The sequence below is a fragment of the Excalfactoria chinensis genome, chromosome Z (genome assembly GCF_039878825.1).
Source record: "Excalfactoria chinensis isolate bCotChi1 chromosome Z, bCotChi1.hap2, whole genome shotgun sequence".
NCBI classification, from domain to species: Eukaryota; Metazoa; Chordata; class Aves; order Galliformes; family Phasianidae; genus Excalfactoria; species Excalfactoria chinensis.
This window is the reverse complement of record NC_092857.1, coordinates 52066160-52089966: the sequence shown is the minus strand read 5'-3', so window position 1 is coordinate 52089966 and position 23807 is coordinate 52066160. Positions and strand designations below refer to the sequence as shown.

The window sequence follows — 23807 nt, the reverse complement described above, 5'->3', positions numbered from 1 at the left end:
TGTTAAGCAGAGTGCTCAAGCTTGTGTTCCCTTGAAAGAAGCAGTGACTGATTTGATTTGGAATATTTGGCAAAGGAGTATTTAAACTTTGTACAACAAAATACTTGATCCAGACCAGCATTATTTTCTAGACGGATGATTTAATCTGATTTATAATAACAAAAGGAAGATGCCAGAAGGAAAACTCCTGAATTTGTAATTTTCCATAAAGAAAGCAATACTTACACAAACACGATGTCCCCTCTTTTTGAATATGCAGGAATTGCACTGGCAATTGTTGCAAATCCATACGAGTATATAATAGCTTCTTCTGTCCGCATGAATTTTGCTAGCCGGTCTTCTAATTCTAAGTGCACATCTATTAGAGTGAAAAAAATAGGAAGACCTCAGGCAGTTTAGCTATTTTCATATCAGAAAGATTTACTCCCTGCTTTTAGCAATGATCTAATTGAATTAAACAAAATTACTGCTCATTTGTAGGAAAAGTTTTACAAAAAGTAACTTCTCAAAAAAACCCACCAAACCTAGCTGCAATTAATAAAGCCTTACTTAAACTGAGAAGTAAACCAGTATTAAACTGAAACTTTGAAAGATTAGAAAAATATTTAAGTAATGTGGTTCTCTCATACTCTTACACAATGGTAATTTAGATCTGCTTGTGATTAGACCACAAGTAAATGAGTAAAGTTCCTGGTCAATGACTAGGGAACGTAATTACTTCAGCAGAAAATAAATAGCAACCTAATTTATAGTAATTAATGAAGTCTTGTTGGCAGGCTCACAGTTCCTCCAAGCTAATATTACTATTGCATATAATACAGCAATCATTACAACAGAAAACTGCCCCTATCAGACTGCAATCACATAGTACCTCCTGAATGCAATACAGCTAATTCAAGAGGTGGCCATTTCCATGCCACAGATCACCAGAATAAACTTGAACAATTATAGACAAATGTATTTCCCAAACCAATTCAGTCAGAATGGCCTGTGCTGCCACTGTATGAAGAGATTAAGAGCAATACGCAGTGAATGAACTGTTGCATCAGGACCAGTCAGAGGCAAAAAGGTGGCCAAAGCATTAGCTACTGTGCCTAAGCAAAATAACCTTATTGTATGATAAATGCTTATAGAGATCATTATACTGCAACTTGAACAGCGACCACTGGCCAAGGAGAACCTTTTTGCGACTATTCAAAAATTCACTGAAACTAAATTTAAATGACCCAACATAAAAAAACAAAACAAAAAAAAAAACACAAAAAAAACAGATTATTCAACAGCCTATGAAGCTTGTTTATGCTAATATTTCTAGCCTGGTATTAATAGCAAAGGCATAACAAAGGGTTTTGTAAAAATCTTAACTTTGTTGTATGAAATAAATCTAGCATAGCCTCTCCCCAAAGTGGTGTATCCATCTTATTTGCAACACCACACAATAAAAAGTATGTCTCCAAAAGAGACATGGACTGCTGGAGGCATCAGGTTCAAGAGCCAGCTACTGGGGCACTCTGCTAAGAGGTCTAACCACAATCTGAGATGCCAATTAACAATAGTCAAACTAAAGGCAAAAGCTAAACACTTTGGGATTTAGGATTACACCTGCAAAGAAGACAGGAAACAAACCAGAGAATCTCTCATTTACCAGAGAAGATTTACTTTAGCTACATTCTGCTCCAAAAAAATTACTACAAAGAAGCACTAAAATGAGGATTTTGCAACACTTAATGTCAACCTGGACTTAAAACAGAGAAAGAGTCCATTAAGTTTCTTTAAGCATTTCAGTGTACTTTAAGCCTTGTTTGAATTCTAACAAATGGAACTTCGGTCACTGAGGGAATCTAGTTTCTTAAAAGCTCATGAGTAACAAGCAGACTCCTATCCATTTTATTTCTTTAAGACACGCATTACACCTATAGATTAACAGCAAGTCCATAAGACTGTTGCCAAATATTCAGCTTCATTCTAATAGACAGACATTGAACAAAACAAAATACGTGGAGTACAGTTTAATCACACAAAAGACTAGTGCGAAAAAGTTTAAAATAATCTTGAATTAAAGCCAAGGCTTAATGGAGATACAAAGATCATTTGAGTACAAACATGCCATGAATTCCAGTACTTCTGACAAGACAGAAAATTTCACAAGATAATGAGTTGATGCTTTTAGCCTCCAACTGTATAGTTATTCATTTATTACTCGCTGATTTCCAAGCAGCATTTCAGTATCAATGCCCATAAATAACTACTTCCAGAGACAGATATTAAGAACTTTCTTTTCCTTAACCAGAATTAAGAAAACCCTCAGGAACACCCTCTCACGTTGTAAAATTTCTAAACCACAACCATAAAGTAATCAGTAAAGAAAAAGTTCGTTATGACAACAGCATTAGACTAGCATAGATAAAATTAGTAATTTTTACCATTGAAAACAGAAGTCAGATTGCCCCCTTGTGGTCTATTTAGAAACACGTTTCTGAGTTAAACTGTAATTCACCAGGATTGGTAAATTTCTGGTGGCTTTTTTTTGTTTGTTTGTTTGTTTGTTTTTCTAAAACTTCCCACCAATACCAGCATTAGAAATTAAGAAAGATTAACAAAAGGTGTAAAAAGACCTGTTTACCTGTTGTTGGTAAAACAAAAACTGTTTTAAAGGATAACTGCTCTTCACAATAATTGAAATTATTTGTTTCTTACACAGAGAACTAATGTGGGTAACTTTCCACAAGTGTCTTAAAAACAATAAAGGTAGATCAGAAAAAAAAATTACTGACCAAAAGTACCATAGAATCCTCTAGGTCCACAAGTACCAACACCGTATTTCTTCAAAGATGCTTGGGCTGCACTCTTTAACAGAAAACAAATCATGTGAAATATTTATCCCTACAATTGGTAACTAATTCTTTTACAGAGCTCATGTTGACTTTTTTTTTTTTTTTAAATTCTACTGATCAAGAATATTAGATACTAATCTAATACTTAGCTAGCTCCAATTAAGTGTATCAGATAAAACTTCAGGTAAAAGGCAAACAGCACAAAATTATAGAATTTATAATCTTCCTTACTGCTTTAGAAGTATATTTCCTTGTGCTTTCTGAAGTAATTTTCAATTTTAAGGAAACACACCAGCTGAAAGGGAACTAATCACACACTATACAGTAACTGGAAGAACTCACCTTAACTTTCTCATTATCCAGAAGTCCAAGAAAATTGAATGATGCAAAGTTTATACATTCCTTGCCATTAACAATGATTTTATGGGTAGGAGGACTGAAAAAGGTAAGAGATCTATTGTTATTAATGAATATTTATGATTTTCATGAACAATTCAACAGTATACAAGTTTTATTTTTCCTATTAAGAAAAGACAGAGTATTTTCAAGATTCCTCATTTCCATTTTTCTTTAAGTGATAATTGATGTTTAAGTTCAATATTAAGGCCATACTCAGCATTACTACTGTATACTCATAAAGAACTATTAAATATCTTCCAATTTAATTTCATGATTCTTTGCTGAAAACTTAATTTAAACAAAAACGACTCTTGAAGAGATAAATATAGCTTCTCCTTAGCTTAAAAGTTATATGATATCCATTTGAAAGAGTACTAAGGATAAAAACGAAATTTTTTTGCTTACTTGTTTTAAATACATTTTTATTGTATTTCACAGAATCACAGAATTGCAGGGGTTGGAAGGGACCTCTAGAGATGATACTGAGTCCAACCCCTCTGCAAAGCATACGCCCTACAGCAAGCTGCACAATTAGGCATTCAGACATGCCTTGAATATCTCCAAAGAACTTATGTTTTCATCATAAAGCAGTCCATAATACCAACCTTCTGCTGCCTCTTGCTACCTGTATACAAACAGAAGTACTCTGTTTTACTGAGTTTCCAACTCTCTTTAAACCACAGCAGTTTAAATAAACCACGTAATCAGGAAATACAAAAACTGTGAAAGCATAACAAGCAAAGAACAGAAAAAAAGAAAATATGCACCAAAAGCTGTGGTTTAAGATAAGTTTGTTGCGATTAAAGAGAAGAGAAAAAACAGGTATTACTGCTTTAATTTAAGTATCACATGTTCTGTATTCTAAAACCAATCCTGCTTCAGCAATTATACACTTCAATATTATAACTTCAAGAGCTTCAACTAATCATTTAGTGCTGGAAATCTCACAGCTAAGCCAATTACAAAAGCTTATGTCTGTCCACTTCCATGTGTTGTCAAATAACAAAATTGAGAGCTACCATCCAAGCCACAGATGGCAAAAGCAGAGTCAGGGAGAATGAAGAATCAATCATTCAGATTGATGACATCAGATTTGAGACCACCTGAGGAATCTGAATGTGTACAGGTGCAACCTAACATACACACCCAAGGGTCCTGAGGGAACTGTAAAGAGATGGATGTCACTATCAATCACATTTGAGAAGTTGTGGCAGTCCAGTGAAGTTCTCAGTGACTGGGAAACTGAAAACTCAACCATAACTAGTTTTAATAGGGAAAATAGGAAGTCCCAGGAACCTACAGGTCAGTCAGTCTCACCTTTGTACCCAGAAAGACCATGGAGCAGATTCTCCAAGAAACAAAGCTTAGTTAAACAAAATAGAGAGGTGACAACCAACACAGTTTCACTAAGGGCAAATCTTAATTTGGTGACCTTCTACAGCAGAAGAACCTTCTTCAGTGGCAAATTCAGTCCTGTCCTCTGAGTATGAAATTAATTTATGAATGTTTTAGGGATATGGAAATCCTTTTGCTATTAATATGCTTCAATTAACATATTTTATATCTATATTTTAAGTAAAAACCTGAAATTATGTTGGTTGGACTTACCCTGAAACAACGTTGTAGTTGAGAGCTGGATGATCTTTTGATACAGGAGGAACAAGAGGCTCTGGCTGCCATTCTTCAATCAACTCTTCTTTTTCCTGAGGAACAGAAAAGAAAACTGCTCAAAATGGATTTCCATTACAAAAGTCCTTGTACTGAAATGAACACTTGCTGATAGCTACACAATAAATTACATATCCTACTGCATATAACCCTTCTGATTCACATGGGGTTGGTAATTTATCTAATTTATCTATATGGTCAACTAAGGGTCTCAGACTTCTTCAAAGGGAAGGATGTGTAAAAGAGACTGTGATGGTGCAATTAAAAATGTCATGATATGGTCATTAAGAGCACGGATATGAATTAGGTGTCCCTGAAAAACTGAATCAATATTTCATTCAGTCTCCTAATTATTAAAATCTTCTTCTACAATATGTAATTTAATATAAATATTATAATAATTGAACATAAACTGCCTCACTTCTCATTCTCAAGTCTTCAACTGTGCAGTTCAAACAACTGTGACATTAAAACACTAAGCCAAGTAACACAAACATGATTAAAACACAACAGCAAATACAAACTGCCAAACACTTGAGACAACATCAAAACTAAACCACATATCCTCCCCATCTAATCATAAAAGAATACTCAATGCATATTTATCTTCAAAGTGCTTTAATCCATACGAGAAAACCTCAGTTTAATGATTTTCTGAAGGATCTGTACTGGACCAGCAAGGCATTAGATCAGTTCCACACAAATCAGCAACTACTAAGGAATACCACCAAAACTGTTCTTCATACCAACAAGAAGAACTCTTGAAGAGGATTACTTACTAGCATAACAAGGTAAGTCTGATACCATACTTGTTAACTAACTTTTGACAACAATGGTGTTACATTTCTATAGAGTATTTAAGGATACTTATTTTAATACCTAAATAAAAGAATTGTAATCTACTTTTAAAATAACTCAGAAACATAGGGTTTTTTTGTTTTGTTTTGTTTTGTTTTCCTCCACTAAATGCTTCCTTTCAAGCCTTCAGTGTACAAGAACAAATGAAGATCATTAAAATCAAAAGGAAAGCATATGCCAGAATAGCATTTACTTTAGTGAACTTTCTTCAGTTTCTTTTTACTAAACTAATGAATAATTTCACTTCTAGGTCTTTCTGGAATCTAAATTAGTATCCCCAAGAACTCTGTAAAGGCCTATTTTTTTGCTATACAAAGGGAAATTTCACTTTTTATGTAAGCACAGTCATCTGTATTTCTAATATTTTGCAGATGTAGTTTAAATACCTATTTATTTATTTACTTTTTCATGTTAGTTTTTTATTTTTCTGTAGTTTTACCCATGTGGCATATACTTCAAAGGAAATAAAATGCCACTAACACACAGCACAATTAAATTTGTCCATTATTTTGAAATGGCCACATTCATGTAAGAAAAGGTATTTAGTTTCTTCAGCCACTGCAGAACACATCACTGGAGTCCTGCACATAGTTGTACATGCATTGAAATGCTACTCCATACACTACTATTTTTTACTGTACTGTAAATCTCAGGTTCAACAACATTCAGCTAATAATATCAGATGGCAGACTACTAGATGAAGCATCCTATAAAGTTTGATGTATAACGTAGTACAAAAATGGTGGGAAATGTATTACCTGAATTTAGATTACTCTTAGCATGAAACAACAATCCTATACCTGTTTGCTAAACTGATCCACAAAAAAGAATGGTTTCTGATTTTGGTTCAAGTAATAAATATAATATAGACTGGGGGAAGACCTCCTTGAGAGCAGCTCTGCGGAGGACATGGGCCAGCAATGTGTGCTTGCAGCCCAGAAGGCCAACTATACCCTAGACTGCATTAAAAACAGGGTGGCCAGCAGGGAGAGGGAGGTGACTGTCCTTCTCTGCTCAGTTCTTGTGAGGCCCCATCTGCAGAACCATGTCCAGGCCTGGGGCACCTAGTACAGGAAGGACATGGAGCTCCCTGAGCAGGTCAGAGGAGGGCCACTAAGATGACGGATCATTACTCCAAAGAAGAAAGGTTGAGGAAACTGCTTGTTTAGCTTGGAGAAGAGACCCTAACCCTTCCAGTACTTGAGGGGTGCAAATAAACAGGAGGGGGAATGACTGTTTAAATAGGTTGATAGTGATAGCACAAGGGAGATTTGTTTTAAACTGAGACAGGAAAGGTTTAGGTTAGATATTAGGAGGAAGTTTTTCACACTAAAGGGTGGTGAAGCACTGGAACAGATTGCCCAAGGAGGCTGTGGATGCCCCATCCCTGGAGGCATTCAAGGCCAGGCTGGATGTGGCTCTGGGCAGCCTGGTCTGGTGGTTGGTGAGCCTGCACAATGCATGGGAGCTGAAACTAAATTATCATTGCAGTCCTTTTCAACCCAGGCCATTCTACAATTCTGTGATTCACATGCAACTCTGTACCGCATACCTACTTAAAAAACTATTACCAAAATTGTAATTTCATACTATGGTTGCTGACCCACAGAACTATAAACCAATAGTTGCTATGGTACAGTCCTCTCTGAGATATAAATACTGTTCTATTCCTTTTGTTAGCACAGGCAGTCACGAAGTAGACAACAATCACCTTCTGAAAAATGACCCAGATGAAAACAGAACTAGTGAAAGCAACATGGATATCCAGCTAAGCCAGAGGCCACAACAAAGTAGTCCCAACCTAGACTGACTAACAGTGTTACAAAACCAAACCCTGAGTAAAAGATGTCCAGAAGGACTCTGCACCTTTTCATAAAACTTCAGAAAGAAGTCAAAAAGATTTCTCAAGTCAGAAATCAAAAAGCAAGATATCTGCCCATTTAGCCTGCAATTTGCTCCAATGTAGCTGGTGATAAAGGCCTCAAAACCCTGAGACATAATTTAGCCAGCATCAACAGTTCTGTGTCTCTCTTAGAGAACTTTTTACACTATTTTCAGAAATCAGCCCAATTCAGATGAGAAATGTTGCAGCCTGTCTGTTACAGATAGACAAAAAAGAAGAGCAGTATATAAGTTTCATTACCTACAGAAGAACTTACAAAGTGTGGTGCATTTTCTGTAGAGCTGGTTAATATTTGATTTCAAAAAACATCTGTATGACTTTCATACAGCACAGCTTAAAGGCAGAGGGTAAAGTATCTTTTTTTCAAAGCAGGCAGAATGAAAACCATGCAAGTATGTACTTCACTGGTTTTTATTTATCTGGATTTTTATTTTTTTAAAGGATACAAAATAACCCAGCAGCTCAAGAACTGAAACATCAGTTAAATGAAAATCTTTTTGAAAAGGAGGGTAGCAGGGCAAAAATTGTATTTATAGGAAAAAAAAAACATAATTACAGAAACAAACTACACTAAATTAGCACAGTGCAAATGAAATCGAGACCTGTAAGCATACGAACAATCAAGAGTTACTGATTTTCTCCATGCTACTCATACTAAATTGGTAGGAGTTTCCAGTCTTCCATTTCAAAATTTTGCAGTATGCAGGAACTGCATCACAGATCAGACACCACTGACAAGATATGATCCTGCCTATTTTTCTACATGAAATAGAGTCATAGGATATTCTGAGTTGAAAAGCCCCATCCAACCTGGCCTACAGTACTTTCAGGGGTGAAGCATCCACAGCTTCTCTGCACAGTGTCTCCCAGGGTATCAAAACTCTCACAGTGACAAATTTCTTCCTTCTACCTATTCTAAATCTCTACTCTTGTAATTCAAAACTTTGCTCTCCTGAATATACTGCTTTCAGTTTTTTATTCACAGACATCTTCAAGTCTTCTGCTCGTGCCTGCTCTCTGTCCCTTCTCAATCCTGCCTGCATTCAGCTTAGTGACTGACATGATCTAGGCACAGGAACTTGACTTGGCCTTGTTGAATCACAGCATTGGAAAAGACCCTTAAGATCATCAAGTTCAAACACAACCTAGCCATACTACCCTAGTTCTAACAATCCTCCCCTAAGTCCTATCTCTGAGTACCACAGCCAAATGGTTTTGAGACATCCAGGGATGGTGACTCAGCCACCTTCCTGGGCAGCCTATTCCAGTGCTTAACAACCCATTCTGTTATGGAGTTTTTCCTCATATCCAACCTAAACTTTCCTTGGCACAACTTGAGGCCATTTTCCCTCATCCTGTCACCTGCCACCAGTGAGAAGAGACCAACCCCACTTTCACTGCTAACATGATTCAGGTATCGGAAGAGAGCAATACAGTCTCCCCTCAGTCTCCTTTTCTCCAGACTATACAGCCCCAGATCCTTCTATTGTTCCTCACAGGGCATATTCTCCAAGCCATTCACAAGCCTCACTGCCCTTCTCTGGACCTGCCCCAGCACCTCAATGTCCTTTCTTTATTGAGGTGCCCAAAACTGAACACAGTACTCAAGGTGAGGCCTCACAAGTGCTGTGTACAGGGGCAGGATGACTTCCCTAGTCCTGCTCACCATGCCATTCCTGATACAAGCCAGGATGCCACTGGCCTTCTTGGCCACCTGGGCACACTGCTGGCTCACATTTAGCTGACTGCCCATCAGTGCATCAAGGTCCCTTTCCATCAGGCAGCTTTCCAGCCACACCTCCCCAAGCCTGTAGGGTTGCCTGGGGTTGTTGTGACCAAAATGCAGGAGCTGACACTTGGCCCTATTGAAACTCATGCACTTTACCCTGGCCCATGGAACCAGTCTATCCAGGTCCTTCGGTAGTGCCTTTCTCCTCAGGCAGACGTACTCCCTTCCATTTTGGAGTCATCTGCAAATTTACAGAGGGTGCACTCAATCCCCTCATCAAGATAAAGAAATAGAAGTGGCCCCGGTACCAAGCCCTGGGGCAACCACTGGTGACTGGCCACAAACTGGATTTAACTCCATTGACCACAACTCTTTGGGCCCAGCCATCCAGCCAGTGTTTCACCTAGTGGAATGTACATCCATCCAAGCCTTGGGCAGCCAGCTTCTCCACAAGGATGTTGTTGGGGACAGTGTCAATGGCCTCACTGAAGTCCAGGCAGACCACATTGACAGCTTTACCTTCACCTACTAAATGGGTCACTTGTCACAGAATGAAATCAGGCCTGTCAAACAGGATCTACCATTTGTAAACCCATGCTGACTGGGCTTGATCCCCGGTTGACTCTAATTGATCCCTGATGGCTCCCAAGATTATCTGCTCCATAACTTTCCCTGGCACAGAGGTGAGAGTGATAGGTCAGTAGCTACCAGGATCAGCCCTTTCTGAAGATGGGAGTCACGTTTGCCAGTCTCCAGTCTGCTGCGACATCCCTGGTTAGCCAGGACTGTTGAAGGATGGTGAGTGACTTGGAAACCAGATCTGCCAACTCCCTCAGCACTCTAGGGTGCAATCCATCTGGCCCCATGGACTTGTGAGCATCCAGCTTTCAAAGCAGATCCAAAATCATTTCCTTGTGGATTATGCAGGGCCTATTATGCTCCCCATTCCTATCTACCAGCATAAGGGGCTGTGCTCCCAGAAAGTAACAAGTCTTACTATTAAAGACTGAGACAAAGAAGGCATTAGTTACCTCAGCCTTTTCCTCTCATTCTTGGTCACTGTGTTGCCCTCAGTGTCCAACAAGGGATGGAGATTCTCCCTAGCCCTCCTCTTGCTGTTGTATTTACAGAAATATTTATTGTTGTCCTTTACCTTAGTGGCAAAGTTCAGTTATAGCTGGGCTTTGTTTTTTCTAATTTTCTCCCTGCACAGCTTCACTACGAACCTGCAACCATCATAAGTAATGTACCCAGTCTTCCAAAGACCATAAACTTTCTTTTTGCTCTTGAGTTCCAGCCAAAGGTCTCTGTTCAGCCAGTTTGACCTCCTTGCCCAATCAGCTGGTCTTCCACGACTTGGGTATGGTCAGCTCCAGTACCTTTAAAATTACTTCCTTAACGTATTCCCAGCCTTCCTGGGCAAACACGCTCTCCAAAACTACCTCCCAAGGGACCCTCTCAACCATGGTCCTAAAGAAGTTGAAGTCTGCCCTCCAGAAGTCCAAGGTGGCACTTCTACTGACTCCCCTCTGTGATTCAACAAGGATGAGAAATCTAGCATCTCATGATCACTATGCCCCAGACAGCCTCCAGCCTTTACATCCCCTACAAGACCTTCACAAGGTTTGCCCAAGCCACCTCTTAAGCCTGTAAATGACTCTCTGGATGACATCCCTTCTGTCCAGCAAGTAAACTGTACCACTCTGTCCAGCATCATCTGCAAACTTGCTAAAAGTGCACTCAGTCCCACTGTTACAATCACACTGAGATTGCACATCATCTCAGTTTTACTGAGATTTAAATAGTGTTTATCCCAAAACCAGCCTTTATAGGATATCAATCATCAGTACTATCCACTTGGACATTGAGCCCACCGACTGCAACTCCTCCAATTGCTTTGTAGTTCAATTACACTACATCTGCTTCTGTGGTAAAAACTTCTTTACTATGGTGAGGGAATGGAGATATGAATTATTATCAGTATCAATGTAAAAAAAAAAGAGACCCACACTGCAAAAGGGCCAGCCCGTACTTCTTTCTCCTTGTATTCAGCAAATATCTCAACACACCAGATTTTCCAGAATAAGAAGGAGATTCATCTGACCAATATGACATAGCTGAAAGAGCTTTTCATACAATAGCCCTCACTATAACAACTCCTACCTTGCACCTAATTTCAGACAAACATAAAGAATAAAAATATTTATTCTCAAGTACACAGAGAAACCAGACTTTATTTAACACTGTAACATTTTCGATATATGCTTGATTCACTTATTTTTCTTCATTTCACTGTACTTTAAAATAGCCTTCTAATTTCCTCTCAGTCTATAGCATTAATAAACTCATGTTTTAGTTCTTTTCCTAATTCTTTTTAATTTATATAGACATGTACATTTTATGTTTATATTTAAACATATATACATAAACTTTTGTTTATGAATATTCTAGGTGAAAATACAAACATGTTTTGTTTCATAAAACAAAGTGCACTATTTATACAAGTAGGTAAAATCTATATAAACATTTTTATATATCTAAGTATGCACACACACAAATTACTTTTTTTTTAATTGGTGACAGGTTTTAATATTTAAAAACCATGCAGAGAGAAATACTTGGATGTAAACACATCCAATCCAAATTATTTAAACAAGTTGTTGTTTTTACCCTGATTTTCAAAAAGTCATAGAATTAAGGAATGCATAAGGCTGAAAAGGTTATTAAAAACAACCTGATTCCAACATCCCTGTCATATGCAGGGCTCTCACCCACAAGATCAAGCTGCTCAGGGCCTCGTCCAACCTGGCCCCAACTACTTCCAGGTACTGGGCATCCACAGCTTCTCTGTGCAGTCTGTACCTCACCACACTCCCAAGAAAATAATTTCTTCCTAACATACAACCTCTCCTCTCTTTTGGTTTAAAACCATTCTTCCTTGTCCTGTCACCACACATCTCAGCAAAGAGTCTCTCCCTGTTTTTTCTGTTGTCCCCCTTTAGCTACTGTAAGGCCACAATGAGATCTCCTCCGAGCCTTCTCTTCTCCAAGCTTTAGAAGCCCAGTTCTCTCAACCTTTCTTCACAGGAGAGATGCTCCAGCCCTCTAATAGTCTTTGTAGCCCTCCTCTGGACCCACTCGAACAACTTTCTTTCTTGTGCTGGGGTCCCAGGCCTGAACTGTGTGGTTCAGATGGGGCCACACAAGAGCAGAACATAAGGACATAATCACCTCCCTCACTAGTATGAAGCAATTATCTTCATGAGACATGTCTTTGCTAGCACAAGTGTTTTGAAACAGTGTACACTATACAACTGTGTCAATATGCGAAGATTAATAACACCTTTTCTATTTGCAGTTATATCAGTCCTCAAATAATAGCTCTTTAAGTTATTGGTATTTACCGAATTATGCCATCAATTGGTAAAAGTCTTTACCTATAGTGGAATCTTGGCCTGAAAGAACTAGATACTCACAGGAAGGAACAACATCTGCTTTTCTCTTTAAATACCTTCTGATCCTGATCAATTCTTGAACACTACACATGCAAGAGACAGCTCTCATGGCCTACATGATTTCCTGGCCATGCATAAAACATTCTTCTCTGAAAAGAGCTTTCTAGTCCTATGTGAATACTACTCAAATTTATTGTACAACCATAATGAACATTGTAAAACTTTAAAAAAAAAAAAAAATCCAAAAAATCCCACAACTTTTTCTTGTATATAAGGCATGGCTCCCAGTAGGGTTTCACTAGAAAAGCTCAATATTTTTTATTGCAGAGCGAAAGAGTGTCAGAACTAGAAGGTTTCTTCCTTTTGCACAAATTGTTGTTGGATGGAGAGTAAGTTTGTAGCTAAATGATGGACTGCAATCTTTGGCAACCTGCATCAATCCTCACTGGCCCTTTGCTGCTTTTCAGTAGATTATACTTACAATAAAAAGTCTGCAAGAATCTGCATGCCTAGTATTCTGTCTAGCCATAGGTTTATTTGTTCCTCCTACAATCCCAAACTATCAAGAAGTTACAGTCAGAGAAAGTACTACAGTTTGTTAGTTAATTATTCAGGAGTTTTATTTCCTTTTTTTTTTTTTTTTTAATTGAACCAATTGCAATACCTGCGAGCAGTGTTATGAATGCTGACAGCTGGCCTGAAAGCTAATTCTTGCACTAGGTTTCATAGTACTATTGCTACACATTTGACTAAACCCAGGAGACATGCTTGGGTGGATTTCTTCACTGTTTTAGAAGAGTGACTTGTAAGTTCACTAGATTGCACAACATATAATCTACTCCTCGTTTTCCAGGTCAGACTGGTCCTGACAGATCATGCTATATGGCTGTGCAATCCTGGTAGTCTTTGGTAATAATTAGCATGTGAAGTCAGCTCTCCACTGGCAGCATCCCCAAGAGCAAGTCACTGAGAAACACCAAGTATTGTTACGTAACTGGCTGTCATAAGGGCAGTCTGAGCTCCACTGTGTGAGCTGACATATCTCCACTGCCTGCATACAAAAAAACCCAGCCATTACTTCGGGTGTTGCAGAGACTGGATACCACAGCTTGAATCAAACCAGGACAGTGGAGAGGGCAAATAAGCAGCACTCTCCTTGCTGGCATGTTACTACATGTAGCTCAACAGACACAAAAGCCTGCTTGTGCGGAATCCTATATTGCATTAAACAGAACAGTGTAAGCTATCTGAAGATTTTTAATGAAGATTAAGATTTTCTTTCCTGCCTAAAGCCATTTCACATGCAAAAGAGCTTTTTCACATCACCTGCAAAATTGACAGAATCCCACCACAGCTTTGATTTTTCAGTCTGCTTACGTAATCCTCCAGCTACAGAAGGCTTGTTCACATTTTTACTTCACTGCTCTATTTATGCTTACTTTCAATTAATTACAGAACTGTTTTGCATACTGCACATTTATGTTACGTTATTGTAATGTGAGCACTGTACATTACTTACAACATATAAGCACTTTTTTTTACAAGACATTCCCTTCGAAATACAGCTATTCATATTGAAAACATTCCTTCAATTTTCATAGATTGAGCCAATTTAAGTTTCTTTTATCAATTGTCAAATAAGCTAAATATATCACCAGACTAAAAGGCGTTTCCTCAATCTGTACTTTCCATCAAGAATAGTTAAGGTTGGAAAGGACTAAGGAGGTAATCTAGTCCAAGCTCCTTAATCAAGCAGAAACATCTAGAGCAGGCCATCCAGGAAACACCAGATACAGGTAACAAAAAGCTAGAGGTGCTAATAATTAGCATCTTGAGTCATACCCTTCGCTATAATGCAGCTCTTAGCACTTCAACTTTTACTCTTCCTTGCCCTGCAACTGAGAATTAATGTATCCAGTATCCATATAATGTAATTATTTGCAATTTTTATTCCTAGCAATTAACATTCCTTTCTACCTCTCAAGTTCAACAGACTTCACATGAACCTCATGAGAAGTACCACAGCAAGAACTTATTGAATGCAGTCCAGGGATATCCGTAAAACACACTGTACTCATTTATGTTTGTCACAGCTTATCTGGGCAACCTGTTCCAGAGACTCCCTGCCCTAGACTAAAGCCACTTTTTGCTAGTTTATTAGTCTTTCCATGGTTACATTAGTTTTGTTACCTTGTTTTCTAACACTTTTAGACTCCCAAATGTCATGCTTACTTTAAAAGCATGAACTGAAGAGTTCAAGCAATTCCTTACTTAAAAGTTTATCCCTTGATGTCCTAAGAAAAACTAGCATAATTTGCTGTTTTACAGCAGTGGCTCAACAGTCAAACACATCAGTATCTACCAACTGTTTCCATAAAGAAAAATATTTTTCCACCATACCTTAAGTGTTAGATCAGACCGCTCTTGAAGCTTGTATGTTTTGGAGAAAATAAGCCTGATTATCCACAGAATTAGAATGCCTTCCAAAATAAGATGGTATGCAGGAGCCTGAAAATAAAGCACAAAAAGTGCAATAAAGCACAAGAATTAAACATAATTCTATTTGAACTTATTTTATACTTTCCAACTTTTTTTTTTTCTCTACCAGTTACATTCTCAGAAAGTCAAAACTGATCCAAAGCTGATATGTGTTTCCAACAAAACCTGTGATTATCTAAAAAACACACCCCTTCACAACTACCAAATTTAGCTGTTGAGTATGAATGGAGCTGTCCTACTGCTAATGAACGATGTTAGACTACACTGTTAAGTAGTTTTAGCTATAATCATACATCAATTAAATGCAGATAAGCCCTGTGGGTCACATCGGTGTCTATGAAGGCAGAAAGCTTTTACAACCACAGACACAGAGCTTCCAGGTCTATGTTATCTACTCACAGCAACTTCAGCCCTAGATTCTTATAACTTAAAGACCACCAGCAGCTACACTAGCTGGTATAAACAAAAAGAGATCTAACATGGCCCACAGGACACATTTTTGCTTACATTCAGAGGCACTTTGAGTAGGTATAAACCAACAAAATCACAAGAAGCAGTTTTGTTCCATACTATTCATTTCTGCCTGCAGGAACAATACCCAAAACACTTATACAGCAAAAAACAAACAAACAAACAAACAAAAATAGCAGAGTAGATCCCATTTAGAGTTAGTCTTTTTGGATGCTCAGAAGGAGAAAATTCAATTGTCTCTAGTAGCAGAAGTAACTTAAGGTCTTTGTGGAGTTATGGCAACATTATTTGAAACATAGTTTAAAGGATGGGCTCAGTTAATTCATTTCAGCAAGGCTACAGTGTATACTGCAGGTGCATACTATTTTTAAAAGACTCAAAGAGCACACACAGTGGAAAGATGATATTGAGTGCTAGATCTTGAGATCACATTTTGAGCCAGCCCTTAGGATTTTTCCCAAGCATTACCAACAATGCCACGCAGCTTTAAGACAGAGCTTGAATCCAAAGTCACGTTATCTGTTCACATTTGACTGAGAATAAAACTCAAAACACCTAACTTCTGTGAATTAACTATTCAATAAACTAGGTTTCCCAACTGAGACTGCTATTTTCTTACCACCTGCCTAGTTTTCCAAAGAAGTAAAACAAATAAGCAGCTCCTTCCAGACAGCCTTGCTGATCTACATCAAAGAAAAGCCACAAACAGTGAGGAGAATATGCTATTTGCCAGCAACTTCAAACACCGTTCGGAAAGACAAACAAGCACATAAAAACATCTTCTTCTAACTGGAGGCAAATCAAGTGCTTGTTCAATCGCTCACCCAAATACACACGCTGCAGTCATTCCAGACTGTAGCATTTTTCAGCTGCCTGCATCTTTAAGAAATCGTATATCTGTTGCAGCTTTGCACGCTCGACAGAGCGACAGGGAGCCGCCGGCGAGGCTCCACTCCAGCTCGCGGCCGTTTCCTTCTGAGACCCGGCCGGTCAGAACCCCGCTTTCCGTTGTCTGTATCAGGAAATCCCTACGCCAGGGCCAAGGCCGCGGGAAGCCGCAGCAAAATACCTCAGTCGCTTCGGTTGGGCCCCGGTCCCCACCGCGACTCCGTCGGGCAGCACCACCCAACGCAACCTCCCCCCCCCACCACGGCAACGCACCTCGTAGAAGGCCTGCACCATCTCCACCAGGACCCACTGCTGCCCCATGCCCACCGCCGCCGCCGCCATGGCTACGTCCGCCCGTCGACTCACAACCGATCAGCTTCCGCCCCGGCCTCCCGACGCCGACGTAAGGGGAGGGGCCGCTGCCCACGGCCTGAGGAGAGCGCTCCCTGCCGCACGGAGGGAGGGGCGGATCGTTTACGTTTGCTGCGTAGGGGGAGCGGCGGCGGCGCTGTGGAAGGCAGTGTCAGAGCGGGCCCGGCGGCAGCTCCTGCGGGGCGATGGGGAGGCGTAGGGGGGGGGGGGTAAAGTGGAGTGCGAAGTCGAGAGGAACCTGGCTTCAAGAATTTATTTCCCGGACTCACTCCGTATCTTCATATCATGCCCATCTATCTGGTTTGGCTGCCCCTTCTTCAGAGAATATGTCATGAGTGCTGGAATGGTTTCTGCCTCCAAGGAGGGTGTCTCATACGTGCTGAATAACGCGGAAGGCGGCCATGCATCCATCATTGTGATTGGAGGAACAGAGGAATCTCTGAATGCACATCCTGGGAGTTTGGTTTTAACATACTCAGGAGGAAGGGCTTCATTAAAATGGCCTTGAAACATGGAGCTCATCTGGTCCCAGTGTTTTCCTTTGGTGAAAATGAGCTGTACAAGCAAGTTGCAAACCCCAGAGGTTCACGGCTCAGAACTGTACAGCAGAAGCTGCAAAAGATAATGGGCTTTGCTCTAGCACTGTTTCACACCCGAGGAATATTTCAGTACAGTTTTGGCTTAATACCTTTCAGGCAACCAATTCACACTGTTGTGGGAAGCCCCATCCCTGTAAAAAGGAACCCAAATCCCACCAATGAAGATGTTGAACAGCTACATGTGCTTTATCTGCAGGAACTCAGCAAATTATTTGAAGAACACAAAGGAAAATATGGAATCCCTGAGCACAAAACTCTCATCTTTGAGTAGTAAATTACAATTTGTAATTCCAAATCTTATGGAGGAAAAAAAAAAAAAAAAAAAAAAAAAAAAGTATGCTGAAAGAGGTTTTTCTTGCAATCTGAATTTTGCAATCTGTAATTAGCCTTGTGTAAGGAACAATTTTAAGAAGGGATTAAATAGTTTATTGATCTTTATCTTATGGAAAAAAAGAGAACACAACCAACCATCCTTAGCGTGAGAGGCTCGAAGCAGGTGCTGTTTTGAGTTGCCATTTGGGGTTCAGCGGTGCTAAAAATGCCAGTGAGAGATTCAACACTGATGTTCTTACTACCAGGTACTTTACCATAGATTGAGCAGAGGATGTTGTCCCAGCATGACATCAGGAGCAGGAAAAGCATACAGCCTGGACATCAGTCATTGGAAGCTGGGAGTCCTACCAACACATGTAAGATATGACAGCAAGTTTTCCTCTGAACATCAAGAGTCTGCTGCTCTTCCATGGGAATGGAGTTGTATGTTTTCAGTAGATGGCTACTGCAAGCCATTTATGTGTGAATTCATGAATAACTAAAAGTTTTCTGCCTTGAATAGGACAATCAGCAAAAGTGGTTTCTCCAACTGATGGAGCAGGCCAAACTCTGCTGGAAGGAAGAACAGTGTGTTGAGTTATTCTATGTGCACGTATATGCTGGGTGGTGGGAAGCATTGAATAATGTGGCCTTTTTGGACAAGCTGTACTTTGGATCATCGGTTTGTAAGATGAAGCGGCTTTATTCAGTAGTTCTAATCTCAGAGGACGTGGCAGGATGGGAGAAGTATAGAGTGAAACTAATGTGGGAATCTGGAATACTGTGTCCAGTTCTGGGCTCCCCAGTACAAAAAAGACAGGGATCTCTTGGAAAGAGTCCAGCGGAGGGCCACAAAGATGGTGAAGGGCCTGGACCATCTCCCCTATGAGGAGAGACTTAGGGAACTGGGTCTCTTTAGCTCTGAGAAAAGAAGGCTGAGAGGGGACTTGATCCAGGTCAAGGGCAGATTGGCTAGTTTGAGGCTCAGAATATAGCCTGATGGGTGAAGAGGGTGGAGTTCAAAGGAACGAAGAGGGAAGGCTAATAAAAAAGGCTTTTCTAAGTATGTTAAGAATAAAAGGAGGACTAGGGGGAATGTGAATCCCCTACAGAGTGAGGAGGGTGTTCTGGTCACGGGGGATGCTGAGAAGGCGGAGATACTGAACGCTTTCTTTGCTTCTGCCTGCAGTGAAAAAGCTCTTCCTCAGAAATCCCAGACCCTGGAGGTTAGTGAGAGGGTCTGGGGAATGGAATACTGCTCTTTAGTCAGGGAAGAGGTGGTCTGAGTGCTGCCTCGCTCCAATTAAGGAGTGAGGCAAGGTTCTTTTGAAAAATTATGCTCGGCGTGAGATTAAGAAGAGTGACATTCAAATGTTGATCCGACCAGTTTATTAGGAATAATAGACAGCTGAGGGGATGGGGAAGGGAGAGCGGAGAATATCAAAATTAGGGTGATAGGGAAGGGAAAGTGGGCGATAGCAAAGGTGGAAAAAGGCAAGAATTACAGAAAAGCGGGGAAAGTCACCTCCTGGATGCAACAGCGTCCCGTTGCACGTTGTTTCGTTGGTCCAGGGAGAACAAGCTTAGGGGAGAGCCGCAGCAGAGTGTCATGCTGCAAGCAGCAGATAGGTGCAGTGCAGAGCAGGAGGTAGAAAGGGCAGCAGGGTCTCGGGGGGCAGGGATGTCTCATGGAGCAGAGTCTCGAGAAGCGAGGTCTCATGGAGCAGAGTCTCGAGCAGCAAGCCCAGGTGGATCCGTTGTCCGCCATAGAACGACGTTGGAGGAATCTGAGGCCAGATACCTAAGAGTTCTTCATGCATGCATCTTCTTCAGCATGCAGGCGTTCACGTAGTGAAGCATCTGATGTCAGACAACCTCCTTGTTCATGAAGTGAGGCATCTGATGTCAGAAAACCTAATTTCGTGGATTGTCCGTGCCCTTTTTATCCTACTTTGTCCCAACCTTCGCGAAATTTCTGGAAGGTTTGGGTCAGAGTCCTGTGAATACCTCGGAGATGGCCCTCTTCCTTGAGATAGGCCAACACAAAAAGACCACTTAGGGGCCATTCATCAGTATCTTATCCTCCGGGACTTGTCCATCTGTCATGTCACCCTTAAACAAAGGGGGTCTGGAACCGTGGTTCAGACTTCCCTGGACTTGTCCTTCTGTGTGTCTCAGACAAAGGGAGTTCTGGAACCTTGGCCAGGCTTCCCTGAACTTGTCCATTTCAGCAAACTTTGAGACAGTAATGTAAAAAGCATGGCCTCTTACAAGTGCCTAGGCAACAGCGATGTTTACAAACCTGTGGCACTCCCTCTCTACTCTGCCCTGCTCTGGTAAGGCCTCATCTGCAGTGCTGTGCCCAGTTCTGGGCTCCCCGGTACAAAAAAGACAGGGATCTCTTGGAAGGAGTCCAGCGGAGGGCAACAAAGATGGTGGAGGGCCTGGAGCATCTCCCCTGAGAAGAAAGGCTAAGTGAACTGGCTCTGCTTAGCCTTGAGAAAGGAAGACTAAGAGGGGACCTGGTCCAGGTCTACAACTATGTGAGGTGTGAGGGAAAAGTGGTGAGTCCAGGCACTTTTCAGCAGCGCGTGGAGACAGAACTAGGGGAAACGGCCAGGAAGTGGAGCATAGGAAGTGGGGCTCCGGGGACCACGCCGAGGACTGGCTGAGGCTGGTCCGAGAGCGGCAGTGGGGCTCCGGGGACCACGCGCGGCGCCGCGACGGGCCCTGCTGCTGAGCGGGTGGCCCGAGCTCACCTGGGGACAGCGCGGGGACGGGGGACGCTGCCGAGGCGCCGCACGGCTCTTCTGCCTCAGCTCTGCGGACAGCACTTCCCTGCACTGGTCAGGAGAAGCGTTCGAGGGAGCTCGAGGTCATCGCTCCGTTCCCTCCGCTCAGCCCCGGTGAGACCCAGCGCCCAGGTCCGGGCTCCGCGGAACAACAGAGACCTGGGCACGCTGCAAAGAGCCCAATGGACAGCAGCCACGCTCTCGAGAGGACGGGAGCATCTCTCCCACCAGGACAGAGCCGGGACTGCTCCTCACGCCCAGAACCACAGAATCACACCCAGAATCACACCACGGGCGCAGGATCACTTCCCTAGTCCTGCCCGCCACACCACGCCCGATAGGAGCCAGCATGCCACCTGCTGGCTCCGGTTTGGCCAGCGATCCATCAGAACACCAATCTCCCTTTCCATCGGGCAGAAATGAACAACAATAAACAACTGGCCAAATTTAACCCCATTTTGAGTGTCTGTTGGCTCGTTCTTCTCCTTTGGGATTTTGAAAGAGGGAGGCTGGCTTATGGTCGAAATACCTTTCCCTAGCTTTTTCCCCATTGCTATGATCCTGCTTAGAATCCCACTGAAGTTAAGAACTTGCTGTTCAGCGACCAGACCGATGACTTTCCCGGGCTGATTTCTGTCAGGGTCACGGTTCTCAGCCACAGATACTCAACTCAGGCAAGCTGCAAGCAATGCCAGCAACTCCCGAGTGCGTTAGGGATAACTTCCTGGTGCAGGTATTAGGCGGAAGGACCAGAGGAGATGTGGTTCTGGACGTGGTGCTCACCACTGCAGAGGAGCTCATTAAAGAGGTGAAAACTGGAGCTATCCCGGGCTGCAGAGACCGCGCGCTGGGGTGCAGTTGGAGATCTTGAGGGCGACAGGCCCGGCACAAAGCAAAGTCAGGACCCTTCCTGAACTTCGGGAGAGCAAACTGAAGGCTTTTCGAGGGATTGCTGGGTGAGATCCTCTGGGAAACCATCCTTGGAGACAAAAGGAGTGCAGCAAAGCTGGCAACTCCTTAAGGACTCCTTTGTGAGAGGGCATGAGCCCTCGGTCCTCCAATATGGGAAAACAAGGAGAGGAGGCAGGAAGCTGGCCTGGCTTGACCAGAAGGATGGTGATGGGCCTTGAGCATCTCCCCTATGAGGACATGCTGAGAGAACTGTTTCTGTTTATCCTTGAGAAAAGAAGGCTGTAAGGGAAATTGATCCATGTTTATAAATACCTGAGCTGTGGGGGCCATAGTGGAGAGGCTGGTCTCTTTTCAGTGTATGGGGTCAGGACTAGGGGAAATGGGCTGAAACTTCAGCATAGAAAGTTCTGCAGAAATGTGCACAAGAACTTCTTTACGGTGAGGGAGATGGAGCACTGGAACTGGCTGCCCAGGGGGGTTGTGGAGTCTCCTTCTCTGGAGATATTCATGACCCACATGGACACCCCCCTGTGCAACCTGGTGTAGGAAACCTGCTTTGGCAGGGGGGTTGGACTCGATGATCTCTAGAGGTCCCTTCCAGCTGCTGTGATTCTGTGATTCTGTGGTCAGTTGTTGTGCAAAAAGCACTCTCATATTCGGTTTGCTGGATATGTTGGAGCAACGTTCTTGACACACCCACAGTATAATGAAACCTGACAGGAAACTGGTAGCTATACATCATGGTAGGTGTAAAATAGCTCACCTGGTGATGCTTGTACAAGTCCTGTTCCAAGAGCCTGGCATCTTGGTGCCTTGCTGTCACCACAGCACTTAACCTCTGTTAGTGGCCTTGATTAGGCTAGGAACATCCTGAATGAAATTCATGTATTAATAAAAGGGAGTTGCGTAAGAAGACAGTCTTGGATGGATGAAGAGCTTGATGTGAGCCAGCACTGTGCACTTGCAGCCTGGAAGGCTGACAGTATCCTGGACTGCATCAAAAGAGGGGTGACCAACCAAAACCAAACCAAAACAAAAAAAAACAACAACCAACCAACCAAAGAAACCTCCTTTGCAATGGCAATTTATCTCTGGGAAGGAAAGTGATATTAAAAAAATACATGAGTCTGTCTCTAAACTTGCGATGAAAGCTACTGAGATATTATCCTTGGAAATACCTGCTCCTAGAGTGTCAGATTTCGTCTTCTCCCTATCCTTCACTGCACAGTTTTCCTAAAGTGGATTTACTCCCAACCTTCCTTATTAACCCACCCATTTCCTCCCCCCTCTGCTCAAAATTTGCAGTTCCAGTTCCCCAGGTAAGCACTCCCATTCCACTTACTTTCAGTTGTCCTCATATCACTCCAGAAGAGGAAAAATGGGTCTTCATACAGTTGTCAAGAATTTTATTTTTCCTAAATATCACAAAGATAGCCAGTGTCAGTTACCTTCTGCCATCTTTACCCCATTAGTTCCTCCTTCAGGTTTTCCATTCTTATTCTGTCAAGCCTGAAACTGACTTCAGGAGCTAGAAGCAGATATGAAGAAATGATTTCTACCTTCCTTCTACACTCTTGAGTCTCATTCCAGGCTGCTTTTGACGTGGTTACAGCATTAATAAAGAATGGAGGATAATAGCAGAGGAAAGTGTCACATAACTGTGCATAGGATGTTGATGACTGCTGGCACCTGCTGATATTGCTGTCTTAAATATATGCACATGGAAGAGATGGTAAGTAGAAAAATGTTAGAAATGGCAAGATATGGAGAATCATTCACGTTCTCCCTACCTTCTCCGAACAAACACACATGCACATGGAAGTGGGATGATGACAGAGGATATTAAGGACATGAAGTAGTCTTTTCAACCATTCTTATACATTCTGTATGACAAAAGCTTAGCTTATATTTTCAGCACGCCTAGTTGTAACTTCTTGACTATGTGGTGGCTTACCTCATAAAATAATCCCCAAACCTTTTCTTTAAGTACTGGTAATGCCACCCTGTACTGCCAAGGAGAGTAGGACAGTGCTACTTTGGCTTTTTTTGTTGTTGTCTTGAAACCTGATGCTCAACCAAGATGATGTTGGCAGCAGCCACAGAAAATGTACCAAGT

General features: G+C 41.7%; 2 protein-coding genes across 2 annotated transcripts in view; one reads left to right on the top strand and one right to left on the bottom strand.

The window, feature by feature from the left end:
- The window catches only part of SPTLC1 (serine palmitoyltransferase long chain base subunit 1), a 30623-nt gene extending 13461 nt beyond the window's left edge, over nucleotides 1-17162 (bottom strand). Inside the window, exons 1-6 of the mRNA XM_072359532.1 lie at nucleotides 16978-17162; nucleotides 15247-15354; nucleotides 4842-4936; nucleotides 3177-3270; nucleotides 2775-2847; nucleotides 226-358 (exon numbers count right to left, since the gene is read on the bottom strand). Coding sequence (XP_072215633.1) covers nucleotides 226-358; nucleotides 2775-2847; nucleotides 3177-3270; nucleotides 4842-4936; nucleotides 15247-15354; nucleotides 16978-17046 — 572 coding nt within the window. The 5' untranslated portion in view covers nucleotides 17047-17162. The remainder of the gene's footprint in view (nucleotides 1-225; nucleotides 359-2774; nucleotides 2848-3176; nucleotides 3271-4841; nucleotides 4937-15246; nucleotides 15355-16977) is intronic.
- A 127-nt stretch (nucleotides 17163-17289) lies between these two features.
- LOC140264559 (2-acylglycerol O-acyltransferase 1-like) lies at nucleotides 17290-17946 on the top strand (the record flags this gene model as incomplete). The annotated part of the gene is given in 3 exon segments (XM_072360414.1): nucleotides 17290-17370; nucleotides 17372-17537; nucleotides 17540-17946. Coding segments are annotated over 3 exon segments (654 nt in total), but the record flags the coding sequence as incomplete, so codon positions are not given.
- Between the last annotated feature and the right edge of the window lie 5861 nt (nucleotides 17947-23807).